This window comes from Hoplias malabaricus, chromosome 2 (assembly GCF_029633855.1).
Source record: "Hoplias malabaricus isolate fHopMal1 chromosome 2, fHopMal1.hap1, whole genome shotgun sequence".
In the NCBI taxonomy this organism is placed as follows: Eukaryota; Metazoa; Chordata; class Actinopteri; order Characiformes; family Erythrinidae; genus Hoplias; species Hoplias malabaricus.
This window is the reverse complement of record NC_089801.1, coordinates 26,207,819-26,223,883: the sequence shown is the minus strand read 5'-3', so window position 1 is coordinate 26,223,883 and position 16,065 is coordinate 26,207,819. Positions and strand designations below refer to the sequence as shown.

At 34.5% G+C, this 16,065-nt stretch overlaps 3 protein-coding genes across 8 annotated transcripts in view; 2 read left to right on the top strand and 1 right to left on the bottom strand.

The window, feature by feature from the left end:
- The first annotated feature begins 731 nt into the window (after positions 1–731).
- med22 (mediator complex subunit 22) lies at positions 732–9,029 on the top strand. 5 transcript variants are annotated; one of them, XM_066661812.1, is made up of 6 exons: positions 820–907; positions 1,283–1,392; positions 1,975–2,116; positions 2,206–2,286; positions 2,448–2,656; positions 8,532–9,029. In XM_066661812.1, the coding sequence occupies exons 2-6, from the start codon at positions 1,349–1,351 to the stop codon at positions 8,719–8,721; spliced, it is 666 nt and encodes a 221-aa protein (XP_066517909.1). In that variant the 5' UTR covers positions 820–907; positions 1,283–1,348; the 3' UTR covers positions 8,722–9,029. The 5 variants fall into 5 exon arrangements, with proteins under 5 accessions (XP_066517911.1, XP_066517910.1, XP_066517912.1 ...); XM_066661814.1 differs by lacking the exons at positions 820–907; positions 1,283–1,392 and adding an exon at positions 732–791 and having other exon boundaries at positions 8,532–9,028; XM_066661813.1 differs by lacking the exon at positions 1,283–1,392 and having other exon boundaries at positions 801–935.
- Positions 9,030–9,248: 219 nt separating this feature from the next.
- Positions 9,249–16,049, bottom strand: c2h9orf78 (chromosome 2 C9orf78 homolog). Its single transcript, XM_066657586.1, has 9 exons — positions 15,807–16,049; positions 12,500–12,559; positions 12,314–12,365; positions 11,868–11,938; positions 11,685–11,762; positions 11,411–11,608; positions 10,947–11,083; positions 10,497–10,595; positions 9,249–10,065 (listed from the first exon to the last, which is right to left on the bottom strand). The coding sequence occupies exons 1-9, from the start codon at positions 15,887–15,889 to the stop codon at positions 9,971–9,973; spliced, it is 873 nt and encodes a 290-aa protein (XP_066513683.1). The 5' UTR covers positions 15,890–16,049; the 3' UTR covers positions 9,249–9,970.
- The window catches only part of usp20 (ubiquitin specific peptidase 20), a 33,807-nt gene continuing 33,747 nt past the window's right edge, over positions 16,006–16,065 (top strand). The window contains exon 1 of one of the 2 annotated variants that reach the window (XM_066657567.1): positions 16,006–16,055. The gene's annotated coding sequence lies outside the window, so the exon portion shown is untranslated. The remainder of the gene's footprint in view (positions 16,056–16,065) is intronic. The other variant, XM_066657535.1, reaches the window with a different exon arrangement.

Below are 16,065 nucleotides of genomic sequence, written 5' to 3'. Positions count from 1 at the left end.
AACAAAGGCTTTGCAGCTCTTGTTAAAAATGTAATTTAGTTTACAATTTCAACATAACTGCCAAAATAAATCTTAGGTCTTCATTTTTTACATTACATCTTTCAATGAACAGATTTAAGCATGATAGCGTAAGAGGTATGAATGATACACTAACAGATTAGCTATGATTTCATAGTGCAGTATTTTAGGCTCTTGGAGGCCCTTCTGGGACTTTTTTCAGAGTGTTTTTTCTTGTACTATTCGCTTACATTTATCAAATGAACAGTGCCAGAATACTAGACGTTTAGCTCTTGTGCGGCCTAGCAAGTTAGCGTAAACATTAGCCAACATCTTTATATTTAAGAAGCGTCTCTCAATTTCTTATTACAACTTTTCACCCTAAAACGCAACGCTGTATGAACTGTGAACGACAGCACCTTAAATATTTTCTTTTGGCACGACCCGACATAAACGGGCAGGCATAGCGATACAACCCGTTAAGATGAAACAAAATATTACATTGGAAATTTAAACGCATTTCAATACTAATTTTAAAAAGATACTTGACTCGCCTATTGTGCAAATACATAATTTTTGGACCAATAAACGACAGTAGGCAACTGATGTTTAAAGATTTCCAAAAGTGTCTCCGAGCAGGTCGGTACAGATACTCACTCACCATGTTGGTTCAGACAGAAAGGAAGAAGAGAAGATTTCTGGGTAATTTTAAGGGCCGGGTGGAAATGACGTCAATGCCGCGCGACAGAACAAAGCGGAAACTATTTGTTTACCGCCACAGAATGCGCGGAGCTGTGAGTATTGTTAATGAAATATCTCTGAATTCAGTTTTTTTTGTTTGTGGTGCTATATGAAAAGTTACTACGCGTTTTCCGATATGAAGGGATTCCATTAACTATGAACTCATATAGTTACGTGATAATTGTGGATAAACCAACGTAAATGCATTAGTATTTGCTTTGTTATGATTACATTACAGTAACCAAAAATAATAATGATTTTATTCTTATGAGATTTCAAGTCATAACTAGGTATCAAATCATTATTATGAGATGAATCATATGATATTTTACCAAAAATAAAGTATATTTAATTATGAATTATTTATACAATAAAGCCAGAAAACCTAGAAAAAGAACTTTCTTGTAATAAAAATGCAGAAAAATTAGCTTAATGCTTAAAAACATACAGCTTTGTAATAACCTGTAGTTTTCTTTGTTCTTCTGTTATGTCAGTATATGTATATAATTATTTATTTCTGTTTCAAATACAATATTTTTTTCAGAAGTATTTTAGGTTATGATTTTGAAAATTGTCAACACAGGGACTCAACAGGTAGTGCCCCTGTCATATGGTTCCAGCGTTCTTAGGTTGTGTGTTCAAGTCCCACTTTGGGTCAGTGTCAGGAGTTTTGTGTTTTCTCCCCATGTCTGTGTTGAGTTTCCTCCCATGGTCCAAAACACATGCTTCTAGGTAGACTATTCAAAAGTGCCCACAGGTGGTACCCTGTGATGGATTATAAGTTTACTTTTATTAATTTCACTACCTACTTCAGATAGATCTGTGTAGCTAAATCTATTAGAACAGGTTTCCCACAACCAGATGAATTTGAGCCCATGAAGCTATTCAAATGATTAATTTGTACTGGAATGGCAGTGTAGTCCAACACTAGGCCAGTCACAGATGAATGGGGCATTTTTACTTTAGTTCTCTTGTATTTGGATAAAAGCAGGAATTATTCATTGTTGCATTATAGTTTCTGGTCCTTCACACGGAGAAAAAAACAGAAAAAATGAGTGGACAGATTTTGTTATGTATCTTTGACAGCAATAAGTGCCATTAATACCCATAGAACATTCTGAAGCATGATGTACTCTGGCTTAGTTCTTGGGTTTTATATATACATTTGTATTTTCATAATCTGTAAAATTGACAGAATATCCATTATAACCTTATTCTTTTTTTTCCCCTAAACAGTGAAGTGAGTGTTAATATAATGGCCACCCAGCGAGTCCTCCCACAGAGTAAAGAGACTCTTCTTCAGAACTATAATAAGAGGCTAAAAGATGACATCCGGTCCATCTTAGATAACTTCACAGAAATCATAAAAACTGCCAAGGTATGCTTCATAGAGCTGGAAGATGATTTATATATTTTGTGTGTTTGTATGCATATTGCTTTGAAAATAACAGCTCATTATCTGCACAGGTAGAGGATGAAACTCAGGTTTCTAGGCCAACACAGGCAGAGCAGGACCATTATGAAATGCATGTCCGAGCTGCTAACATTGTAAGTTACTGTTTTGGTTGTAAATAACGACTTTCCACAAAATTATCTAGAACTTAGTTTCATGGAATTACAATCTGAAGTGCTATGATAAGCTTTTGACTATATACTGATGCTAGGTTTTATGGGCTTCATACGATGTATGTTTGTGTGTATAAAATTAGGTCAGAGCTGGAGAGTCTCTGATGAAGCTGGTATCGGATTTGAAGCAGTTCCTGATTTTGAATGATTTCCCATCTGTGAATGAGGCTATTAACCTGCGCAACCAGCAGCTTCGTACACTTCAGGAGGAATGTGATAAGAAGCTCATCTCCCTGCGTGACGAGATTGCCATAGACCTGTACGAGCTTGAGGAAGAGTATTACTCCTCCAGGTACAAATAGTGTCTCTAGAGACCCCGCACACTTGTAGCCAAGCCTTGTGATGTCCAACACACACAGTCAAATATGCACAATACTTACCTTTGTGCCTTAAGAAGAGCAATTAGCCATATTCTACAATCCTGTATGGCTGTCATTTTTGCTCAGTGTTGTCCATGAATATACACACTTTTTATTCACTTTTACAGTGCCTTGGATATGGTCTGTTTTATCAAATTGTAACATCAGTTTTATCTAACAAGTATAATAACAGAGGATAAATTACATATGATAAAAATAAAAATGTACTATGATAAAACTCCTAGTTTAAACTTTTACAGTGAATCAAAATAAATATGTTAAATTTATTATAAAATGACATTATTTCATAAAATAAGCAAGACTGTAATTTTTTATTAGTGATTAAATAGATATTTACATAAGTGAAAAATTGATTTATGAGGTCTGGTTTGTGTACATTGAAATCAATTCTCATATGCATGTAGACAGATGTATACAGAAAGGGGAAAGAATAAGGACTGAAAATATAAAGAATAAACAATGAATGTTAAATAAAAGCATGAGATCACAAAAAATCTTAAATAAATAATAAAGAATGAACATAAATCTTAAAATTATTAGTAAAAAATGAAAAAAAAAACCCAACAAATGAGTAAAAAATAAAATATATTTGAAAAATAATTAACACCGCGACCCTGAAATGAATATGTGGAAAAGATGATGATGAAAAAAGAATTAAGTGTAAAAATTTTAACAGTAAATAAATACAAACAAACAAGATTGAAAACAACAGACTTATATAAGATCACCTTAAACAGTGGTAATGATTTGAGATTAAAAGTCTAGAATGAGCAGATCTTTATATAATGAGTTTAAAAATGCTGGTGTACTGTAGTAACATTAAAAAAAAAAATAATAATAAATTTCCCTGTTCAGGAAAAATGTTGATACCTGAAGCATTATTCTGTTACTGGAAAGAGTCTGATAATGATTGTTTTTTATGGTGAGCATTGTTTTGATATATGATAGCATAATGCCTTAGAGGTCTTTGTGAATGGAGAGAAGCCAATGTTTCTCTACCTCCAGCCAGAAATTACGCACTTTTACGTAAAGTAAACAGTGATGGGATTGAAGTAGTCACCAGTAATGAATCTCAAAGCTGAATTATAGGGTTTAGGTGTGTTAGAAGATATTTATAGCGCTTTTTACAACTTGGTCTCACAGTGTCACCATAATCTAGTGACATTGTGACTTTCTTTTTTTTTGAATCAGGACATCATATTTTCTCTCAGTTTGCATGAAAGCTTATTTGGTATCTAAAAGTACATTTATTATCAAGCCTTATTCTGAAGGTCTAATATTCTTTATTACTCTTTCAGTGATGAATTCCTTCAGAGTTGTGGTATTTAAAATGTTAAAATCAATATATAAAATATACACAATGCAGTGGAATTTTTGTTACAAGTGCCTTATTTTTAAAAAAAAAAGAGGTTTAAATAATTTGCTTTTGAGATTCACATCTTCAACTGAATGCTATCTTAACTCTATGTCCTGCATCTATATTATAGTCAGTTTAGATATGTTTAAACACATCAGTTGGCTCAAATCTTATTTTTAATAAAAGCCATGGATTTTACATATATTTCAGTCAATTAGATTAGATTTTTTAGAGACTTAATTTTCCAGAAGACTAATTAGGCCTAATAGCTAATAGCTAATTTGTGGTGTCGTGCTCCCGGATGAAACCATAAGAACAGCTGAAGTTTGACCATTTCTCATATAATATATTTTGAATATTTTTTTTACAGAATTCATCACTTGCTCTGTGACTAATAAAAATAGATTTTTGAGTTAACAGACTAATTATACTTTTGTAAGTAAAGTCCATCAAAATTACAGTCCTTGATAACTGAAAAGAAGATAGAAATATTGTAGACAAAATGAAAAGATTGATGAAAATCATTAATGAGAGGAATTCAGTAGCTGATTTGACAAGTTTAGTAAACAAAGGATTTGCAGATTATAACAGCTGTTTGTGTATATTGTTGGTATTTGTCATGTTGCAGAACTTTTTTTTATAAAATGGCTTGCAAAAAACATTGTACTGTGCAAAGATAATTATTTATGAACAGATTAATATCAAAATTCATTTTAATAATATGTAGTGTTTAGGAAGACAAAAAAAATCTATTGGTTTAGACAATCATGTTGGAAGACCTTAATTTACATTAGAGTGATTTATTTAATATTACTTGATAATTATATTTTTAATGAGATTATTGTTGTTGTTGTTATTACTATTATTGTTAAATCTAGATAAATGGCATTTGGCATAATTATAAAATAATTATAGCTTGCACTGCTAAAGCATAAATGTTACATGATTTTTATTTTTGTTAAAGCAGAGATGACCCTTTTTTAAAAAACGTGAAATACACATTGTCTGGCCATATTTTCAAACTTTATAAATAAAGCAGAAAGGAAAGAGTCCTTTTTAGTGTGCTTTTTATTTTTTGAACTCCTAGAAATTGATAAATGTTTATTTCTCTCTCTGCTTCTGTCTGAATACACATGTCAACGTCATTCTCTGCTCAAAGATTTGCCTTACAGCTAACCATCAGAAAAAGACCTTTAGACTAACCTTGTATAGTGTAACTGTTTAAAATTTTAATGTTTTACCATTTTGCTGTGTATAATAAAAAAAATATACATCAGGTAGTGTCGCTATCAGAAAGCTCCAGGTTTCTGGGGATGTGGGTTTGAGCCTGGTCTTAGGTGACTGTCAGTGAGGAGTTTTGTGTGTTCTCCCCATGTCTGAGTTGGTTCTCTGGGGCACCTCTGGGTGCTCTGATTTCCTCCCACAGTCCAAAAATACATGTTGGTAGGTGGATTGGCTATACAAAACATAGTGCACTTTGTAGTTCTACTGTCCACATATGTTCTTTACCTTTGCCTACACTGCCTCCACCATTTCCAGTGGTACTGCACCATTCTGTCCGTGTCAACAATCTTTCAGGGAATGTGCACAAATACAGATGAAATACACACAGAATACAGACAGATGGATTTGTGCATTTAGTTGTGTATATTTTTTGGCTGGTGGGCTATTCTCAGTCAAGCAGTGATATTTAGTGGTTTAATAATTCCAGCAGCACTGCAGTGATCTATCATATCCTCTGTTGTCATCTTGTAGGGGGTTCCTAACAATTGAAGAATAGGGTGAAAGGGGCAAATAACGTATGCAGAGTAACAGATAGACTACAAAGTGCTCCTGTATGGTCAGTGGAGCTGAGAAAATGAAGTATAGCTGAAAAACACTGTTGCACTTATAAACACATTCCAGGAAAATGAAGTAAAGAATCTATGATTTTGTTAGTTCACGTGTACATTTAACTGAAAGCACATTAAATCATTTTTTGTAACTGTTTAATCCTACCTGATATCATCAAGCACAAGGCAGGAACACATCCCGGACACAGCGCCAGTCCTTTACAGGGCCCCTCTTTTGTGTGGACACTAGCCAGTTGACTAGCCAGTCCACTTACCTGAATGTGTTTTTGGACTGTAGGAGGAAACCAAAGCCCAGATGAAACCTACAGAGACACAGGCAGAACACACAAAACTCCTCACAGACAGTGACCTGAGGCAGGTCTGAACCTAAAATCCCAGAAGCCTGAAGTTGTATGACAGCAACTACTCTTGTCACTTTTTTTTAGATATAAACAAACTTAGAATTTGACTCCTGTAACACACTCCGGAAAAACTGGGACTGGGGCAAAAAGAGAGTGAAAAACTGCATTCTGCATAGAGCATCCACTCAAGGTTCAGTTTCTGCAAGCAGAGTCTGGTGGTTACTCGCTCCTGTTCACTAGCCTTTGTGAGAGAATTATCCAGCAGTTCAAATAATTCCGCAAAGAATTTAGATCATTCACTATCAGCCATACATCATAGTTTGAAATGATTCAGAATATCAGGAGACATGTTAGTCAGAGTAGGACATGGCTGGACATTACATATTAAACTGTGCAGAAAAGACAGTGGTCCGAAAGACAGTGAAAACCAACTATGATAACGATTTTTGGTTCTTTATGTCAAGACATGATAGGGACCATCCTAACTGTTATGTGATAGTTGCCAAATCCAACATCTGTGTCCATGGCGTGGACAATTTGCAAATGTGAGATAATATTACTGATTTGAATGAGTAAAGTGGGATTTGAGAGGCTCATTTGCTGCTATCAAGGTCATGTCTTTTCTTTGGATGTCCATGGTTATTTCTGCGAGACAATGTCAGACCTTATTCTATAGTATGCCACAACTGCGTTATTGCATAGACACGATGTGCATGTGCTTGGCTGGCATAACTCCAGATCTGCTTTACATTTAAGGCAAATAGCAGAGACTCTCTTATTCGAAAAGCAACTTACCAAAGTGTAAAAAGAGTTTTACAAAGTGTACCAAAGAGTTTGTACTCCAGCTAGTACAAATAGGTAATAGTCTAAAATACTCTTGAGCTCATACGCTGCAAGAGCAAGGCCAGTGCTGATGCCTAGAAGGAAAAAAAGCAGAGAAATAACACAGCATAACTGCAATAACAAACAATAATACTTCTGTGGCAAATCATGAAGAAGAGGATCAGAAAACAGCAACTGCAAATTGTTGCACAGCTTAAGTCTTCTAAGTAGGAATAGGAAATAAATTTTCACAACTGCAAAAGTTTGCCCTCAGTTGCCATATTTTAATAAGTGTAGTTAAAAGGAAAGGTAATGCAACACTGGTTAAAATATGCCTTTTGTTCCCGATTATTTTGAGTGTGTTGCAGGCATCAGATTCAAATTTTTTGTTGACAAAATACAATCAGTTTGGTCAGGCAAAACAATGGAAAACCTTTCTACATACTTTTCCTGTTACATAAAGCTTCAAGAGAATTTACATATAACATATCCTTGTTTTTATTATTGTTTTCCCACCTTTTCTTCAAATGTCTGTAGGTAAGTGCACAAATGTTATTCTGTTATATCCATTTAATTCATTACACACAGCAAAATGGGGGATTATTCAATACTCTGAATATATAAAATTTAGAATTTGATTAAAAGGGACTGATACAGATACTGATATATTATATATATATAATTTAGCCCAAGCTAATATGCATTTCTTAATACAACTACTGTGACATTTTTTCTACATTGCCGACCCTAAAGGCTCATTTATACTCATTATCTATGTAAAAATGTCCACTTCAAACATTGTAACTATCACTCCCCAAACACTTTGGTTCAACCTATACATTGGCATGAATGTTAAGTAATACACCTATTAGAAGGCAATTCAGAGTCCAAACTTTCTGATAACAAACATGATGATGGTGGTGGTGATGATATGTATTTACTACAAAAAAGATGAATGAATCGTGGATGTAAATGGTGGTGGTCTGCAAGGCCATTAAAGACTTCATATTATACATGTGGACGGATTTTTAACTTCACTTATTATATTAATGGTTGTGATTCGCTTTACCTATTGGCTACACTGCTCCCAGTTTTCTGTGGTACTGTAGTTATCTGTAAGCTTTCAGAGACCATTCACATGTAGACAAAAAAAGTGCAGAATAAGGACATTTATCTATGCATATCCATATTTAGCATTTGAGCATAAATGTGCCATTAGGATATGTTAATTTTACTGCTTCAGGATTTTAACTACCTGTTGCTTATAATACTGTCTGACTCTTTAATTTGGGTGACACTTGTACTTTATCGGGATTGCAAATAATTAGGCTATATATGTGTTCAGAAAATGAGCTTTAAGGGTGAAACGGAAATGTGTGCATATCTGTAATTTATGTGTGTGTAACGTTTGTAGCTGTGGACAGTGGGACAGTGTTGAGTTGCCGCTTTGCGAGGCGTTTCATCGGCAGGACAGTTGGGGGTCACCCCCAGCAACTTCTTACTCCTCAAATGACAACATGGAAGATGCAGAACAGCATGTTGCCCAGGAATCAGTGGCACATCATCTCAACAGTCATGACAGCAACTCAAATGAACAGTCCTAAAAATAAATCAAGCTGTGGCCCTTAGGATTATTGGATCCAAGTATAAAAATGTGATTAAACCTCTGCTGTGTAACAAACTAGATATTAGATTATCTTCATTCACCACAGTACATTCCTCTTATCATACCTCTCAGTATTATATTTTGTGTTTACCTTCCTTGACTGATATTTCTGATGTTTGGCAGCCATTTAAAGTTGTGTGTGTGTGTGTGTGTTTTTTTTGTTTTTTGTTTTTTTTAGGGATATTTTCTTATCTGAGCCATTGCTTCATATTTCAGCACATAGAATCTGTTTGTAAATATTAATTTTACTTCTACTGGACAAATTCTTGTTTTTTTTCTGTGTAGTTACTTGCAGTATAAATAAAATTCTTCAAAAATGTAATAGAAAATGTAAGTATTATTTACTTCCAAAAAAAGCAGCATGTCGAGTATAATTGAGTGTTCAGTTTTATCTGAGTGGGTGTTATTTGGTTTGATTACAAAAAGAAAAAATACACTATGGAACAGTGTACACATTTATTGTAAAAAAAAAAAGCATACAAACTATACACAAACTGAAAATAAACAATCTGTATCACCTACCAGTTAGAAGAAAGCAAGTCAGACAAAATTAATAAAATACCAGCATTTAAAGGAATACTACCTAATATTTTTCTTAAAAATCTAAACTTACAAATAATTGTGATGCCCAACTGACCTGTAATAAGTAGAATGGAGCCCCCGTCATTGCTACTCTGGTCTCAGCACTGCAGAATCTAACTTTTTGAGGAGTGTAGGAAACTACCCCCTCCCCACTGATTTCAGTACAGTGTTATAAAAATAAATTACACTGAGGGGAACCCTCAAAAACTCAGAGTTGTTCTTTAAAAAGGAAGACAATGCTGCCTTCAGCAAACCAAAATACAAATTAGATGAGGTTTACATAAATTACCCTGAAAATGGAAGATCCAATTTTATTTCTATTGGTGCTTTAGGTAGGGTATGATTAACTGATAAAACTTCAAATTACAACGATATATTGCATATTTATATAGAAAAATCAAACATTTCTATCACTTTTTACACAGGATGTTATTACTCAAAATGAATGATGAAAGCCAGATGGTAGATTTAGCTTTGTACTTAGATCACAGTTATAAAGTTCCAGCATATTTGTATACTGATTTGTTTCAGTTCTTAAACTTTAAAGATCATTTAGTAAAAAGAGATGTCCACCAACAATTATAATTTATAAAGACCCCGTGGAATTAATATCTTCGGTTCATCTTCTTGAATTTCTCATAATGGTAGTCATCTGTGGCCTTCTCATTGTTTGGCCTCTTACGGTAGTTGGGTGGTGATTCTATTGGGAAAGCAAACATTACAGCAACATCAGGAGCCATTTAATAACGTTTCTGATATACACCATTGTGTATGGAATTACTAGAAACAGAAATATAGTACTTGATAATATTCAGTCTCTATAGTCCAACCCTGTACTCAGAGATTTATATAATTTGCCCAACACCAAAACAGTTAACATAGCAGTGTAGCGGCCTCACATCTTCAGAGTAAAATATGTTAACAAATATTTATCATGGGTGAAGATTTGAAATGAAAATCTCTCCGTCTATGCCAAAATGCTAAAACTGGGCCATGGCCCTTTTAGCAGCATAATGATCCCCAACATGTGTCCAATTCCACACAAAAATGACATGTTTTTTCGACATGGCTATCCCAATTCCCATAAAAACCTGTTATGTAAGCTAAATTTCATGTGTGAAATGCTCTTACTGTCTGGTCCTGGTTTCTCAGTGTCTCCAACACGCAGTGGTCTGGCTTTGGGCTCCTCTCTGTGGCGTCTTTGGGGTGCATTTGCATCTTCATGGTAAACTGAAAAAAATTTTCATATTTAAATACACAGAACAAAGTTCTTCTTGGAATGCATTCTAAGCAAGATTATGGCAAACATAATGAATGTTTATTCATTCATTCATGGTCTGTAACCGCTTATCCAGTCCAGGTCCGGAGCCTACCCGGAATCACTGGGTGCAAGGTGGGAACACACCCTGGAGGGGGTTAATGAATGTTTAGCCTTCTCTTAAATATTATAATGTAATTAAAACATTTAGCAGATGTGGAAAAATCACGTTTCAGTGTACAGAAGGATCAACAAATTATGTAAAGAATACATTAAAAAAAATTTTGTCAATGTATTACAAAATAGTTTAGTAGCTTCCTTACAGCGGTTATGTTGGACGTAGTTTACTGCGACGTTGGTGGGAACAAAAGAGGTACTGCTATCTTTCTTCTTATTCCTCTGCTCAGCAATTAGCTTAGCTTTAGCTTCTTCTGTACTGATGATGTTCTTTATCTTTGCACTGAAACATAGTAATCAAACAAAAGAAAGTATATATTTATACTTGTACAACATGCAATTTAATGCAGGATTCTTGCTAAATAAAATAAGGAAAATTAGGGGTGTAAATATTCATCAGTGGATTATAAAACATTCACATTAATGTGATTCAAACCATTTTTAGTTAATTATGATAATATTAAATACAATGCTTAACTAAATATATTTTTTAGCTATTTATATACATTTTATTTAATTTATCTTTGCCCATTTCAAAATTGTTAAATTGTAAAATAAAAACATTTTTCTAAAGAAAAAATCTAAATCGAAAAACAAGATCTGCACTTACTCAATTCCCAGGTCAACCTCTGGAATGCCACTAAGCATTTGATTGGACAGCATCTCTTCTGTCTTTTTTGCAGAAGTAACACGTATGTTCTCTGGCAACTCGTACAAGAGGTCCTCTGCATTCTTTGCCTTCACCTTCTGTTCCTCTGCTTCAACTAATCCCTTTTTTCTCTTCAGTTCTGTTTCAATGTATTTCATCCTGAAGAGCAAAAATTAAGGGGGTTAAAAGGCAATCAAAAATAATACAGAAAGTATACTACATGACTAATACATACATATCTGCATCTTCATCTCTTCTGTTGGTCTCTGCAGAAAAAGAGGTTCCCAGGTTCAGGTCATTTTCATCCTCTGTCCTTTAATGACAAGAAAACACTAAGCATTATTAACAAAAATACTTCAATGTAAATTTGTCCATTACAGTAAGGCTGGGATGCAAATATACATTTTATTTTACTTGCCTGTCCCTGTTTCTGTCCTTTATTTTTTTCATGTCCACGACACCACCTGTCTTGAGCTTAAACGGATCATCCTAAAAACGGCAAAACACTATGTTAATTCATAATGTAAACTCAGGTTGATTGCTAGTTTCCTTTACATTTTCATATAGTGTACTACAAATGTGACCTGTCTGTAGCTTTTCATATAATATACTCAAGTGTATTTGCAAAGAACCAAATGTACTTTTCTCTCTGTTCCATTTTAATCCAAGTTAGTTTTTGGTAACTTTTCATTCTAGTTCAGTATCTAGGTTCATCAAAATAGAACTACATCTCAAACATTTTTTTATATTAAACAAAAATAAAATATTAATTTTTGACAACTTGAGTCATTACTTAAGTTCTCACATAAATAAATACAGGCTATAGAACCATAATATAAAAATGTAACTGTAAACTAAGCTTACCTCAATTTCTGCTTCCAATGGTAGCTTCTCTCCAACAAGCAAAGCTGTTAAACTTAGTAGGGAATATAAGCAACGTCAGTAAATCCAACAGGTTGAAATGACATCACAACCAATAAGTCACCATTATAACAACTATAAAAAAAAATGTAATGTTAGAAAATAAATGTTAGATTAAATTATTCCTACCTTACGCCACTCTGTCTCTTCCGCAAATTTTGGATTTCTTTTGCTTCATTCAGTTTAGCTCTGTGGGTGACACACAAATATAGCATGGTAAAGTAAAAGTTGTAAACGGGCAAATTATGTCAACTCCCCATCTCAACTGCTAAATATTTACCACCTATTAACCTAAGCTTGAGATGTTTATTGACACATCTCTGATCTCTAAGCAACAAAAGTGATTGTTTTACTGAATATTCCTTGTACTACAACACATCCCATCTTATTTTGTTAGAATAAAAATCTAAATCTCTCTTCAAATAGTACATAAACCATTCATCATTAAAATATAGTGTAGCATGTGACTTTGGGCATATGAGGAGCGGGAATCGAACCCACAACCTCCAGGTCCCTGGAGCTGTGTGACTGCGACACTACCTGCTGCGCCACCATGCCACCCGCACAGACATCACCTTTACAAATACAGAAATAGCATGGTATCTGTTTGTCTACCTTCTCAAAGCTGGCTCTAAAATGTCGCATAAATACAAAAGAATGGACCTTGAAAGTCAAAAGTGACTAACCAGCAATTCATCAGTCTCAGCTAATATATCTGTAGTGTAGTTTAAACCCTTCGCACAGGTGGCAGTTACAGATTTTAAACTCTCCCATATGAAACAATTCACATTAAATGACTCGCCATATATGTAATAAAATAATTTACCACAATTGCCATGTTGCTCAGAATAACAGGCTGTATTTAAAATGGACAGCTTGTTGAGTATATTTTTATGCATTATTTATTTAATAATATTAATACATATGTAATTAATTTCAATTAAAATGCAATCCTGTCAAATAGCATTTTCAAGGTCTTTCCGTCATTACACACACTTTACGCATGGACTGGAGCCAGTGTAAATTTTGTTTGTGCTTATTAATGTTTGGAGAATACGAACAATTAATGAATCCAGGCATTTACAGAAAAAATAATTTATGAAAGATGTGTGCAAATTCACTGTTTCATGAAGGAAGCCCAAACGAATGAAAAACCTGAGTCTGAAACAAATTCCTTGTGTGTGTGTCAAACTTGGCCAAAAGCTCTGATTTTGATTCTGATAGTTAAACATTTCCCAAGATGTGCTGAATCATTTTCTTCAAGAATGGTGAAAATGGATGTTCTTCCTAGTTTGCCGCACACACCCTCTCATACACTCAGTGATCCCTTTTGCTCATTTTGATGACCAAATTGTTTTATTCAGTCTGTAGTTCCTTAACACGCACTGTAACTCCTCTGTCAGCCAAGTCTTCTTAAGTGGTCCTGAGTTCATCCGTGATTGACAGGGGATGTTTCTGGATGTTCAGGTGAAGCCAGGCCTTAGCACTTGATGTTTCAGAGACCAGTGACATAGTGCCCTCTGGTGGCAAAATCCCACCTCTAGCTGTATGAGAGGATAAAACATCTCCATGAAGCTGACCCCTCATATGATTTAAAACAGAATAAAATATTTCTATTATTTAGTGCTGACTGCATTTGTGCTCAATTTTGCCAAAAGGATCATCATTTGTGCTGGTATAGTTAATGAGAAATTAAACATTACATTACATTCTGACATCTTGACACAGCCTGGCCAAATCACACCAAAATGGACTAATTAATTAGTGCTGTGTTTGAGCTGGGAAGAGCCATTAACAAATATTTGCTATTTTAATTATTGAGTTATTAAGCTATAGTATTTTAATGAATGAGGTCACCCAGCCTCCCAGTCAACATCCAAATTGCACCAAAGTTTTCTCATTCATTAGTTATATTTGTGCAGGTTTTTGCCATAAAAAATATTTTTGGTTTATGTTGGAATAGTAAGTTAGAGGGGAAAAATAATGACTGATATTAGTACTTGGCTGAAATTTAACTTGTAAGTTTTCATTCACTGTTTGATTTACCACTGAAACTATTGTTTGTAATGAGAGTTGTATAATTTATTAGAACTTTGCCATAATACAGTTTGCTGTCTCTTGAATTTGGAGACCTTTCCACTTTCCAAGTGTTCTGAAACAGCAAAAAAGGGCCAACCCACCTATGGAGCAGGAATAGAGCAATGTCCTCATCTCAGTTTGTGCTTTTTTTCTTTTTGTTGTCTAAAAACTTCCAAATGCTTTTTACTGCCATGAACAGAGAGAGAAAGCCTAGCAGGGTTTCTGGATGCTGTTTATTTGTGGTTTCCTCTTTGCATTTGTGTGATTTACTTGCATTTGTGGATGCAGTGAGGAACTCTGTTCATAGGGTTTCTGAGTCCATGCAGTTATTTTTAAAGCTGAGAAACATTTAAACGCAATCTTGTCATTGACCTGTTGCAAATAAACCTAATTGGTTGCTTCTGTAGTATTACACAACTTTACCAACTTTTTTGGATTGTGTTTTTGCCATCAATATATGAAAATACTTTACAAATAACAATAGTTTCTCATTTTCATAGTTTAATATATTATGTATAATTTTCTATTAAATGCAGGGTTAAATGTTTTGCATATCATTGCATTCTGTTTTCATGTACATTTGGCTTAGTGTTCCAACTTTTCTGGAAATGGGGTTGTAAATTGCATAGGCCTCTGGGGTGGATGAGATTCACCTGGAAGGCCCTTGGTGTGGTTTGGATGGCTTGTCTGACAGGCCTCTAAAACATTGCATGAATGGTGTCAATGGGCATGGACTGGCAAACTGGGGTGTTAATTCTGATATTCTTTTAAAAGAGTGGACCTGAGAGTGGATGCCAATTATCAGGGTATCACACATCAGTCTCCCTTGGAAAGGAGGAACCTAGCAGCAGTATTCATTGCTGTGCAAGTTTAATTACCTCATAAATTTAAATTAACACAATTTCAAATGAATTTGGTTAATTATTTAATTTAGTATATAAAGGAGCAATGAATTGACCTGAAAAAAGGACCGAAAAGCCCATCTCCTTCTATAATTTAAATGATCAATAAAATAACCTTATTTTGTGTTTAATTTGGTTATTTTGTTAATAGTGTCAATATTTTGTCAAAAAAAATCTAAATCAAATCAACAGTTGGTGTGACCACCCTTTGCCTCCAAAACAACATCAGCAGTAAATACAAGTGTGTGTTCAGAGGGCCAGAATCAAAAACTGTAGAATTACTTGTAATTAAGGATTTTAGATTTTAATGTTCCATACAACATTTTACGTAGACACTCTGTTAATGTGTTTCTACCTACAATCAGAGCGTTTGCACATTATTTTCTGTGATAAACTGCTGCTTCGAATCAGAAGCTGGCGAAAAACTGCCATCGTCAGACACTGAGTAAACTCACCTGACTTCAGTGGTTACATCATCAGATTCCTCTTCATCTGAAGACTCCTCTTTCTTTCTTCTAAAGTTTTTACCCGCCGGCATTACTCACGTTTTCTATTGTTTACAGATTTAATAAATCCACCAATACTTTTCCTGTTATCGCTGAGAGAGGAACTGTGTTCAGCCTCCCCCCAAAAACGGGAGCGATGCAATGTCGTTCCGCACAACCCAGAATATTCTTCACACCAGCAGCTGCGACTGACCCCGGGTCTGACAGT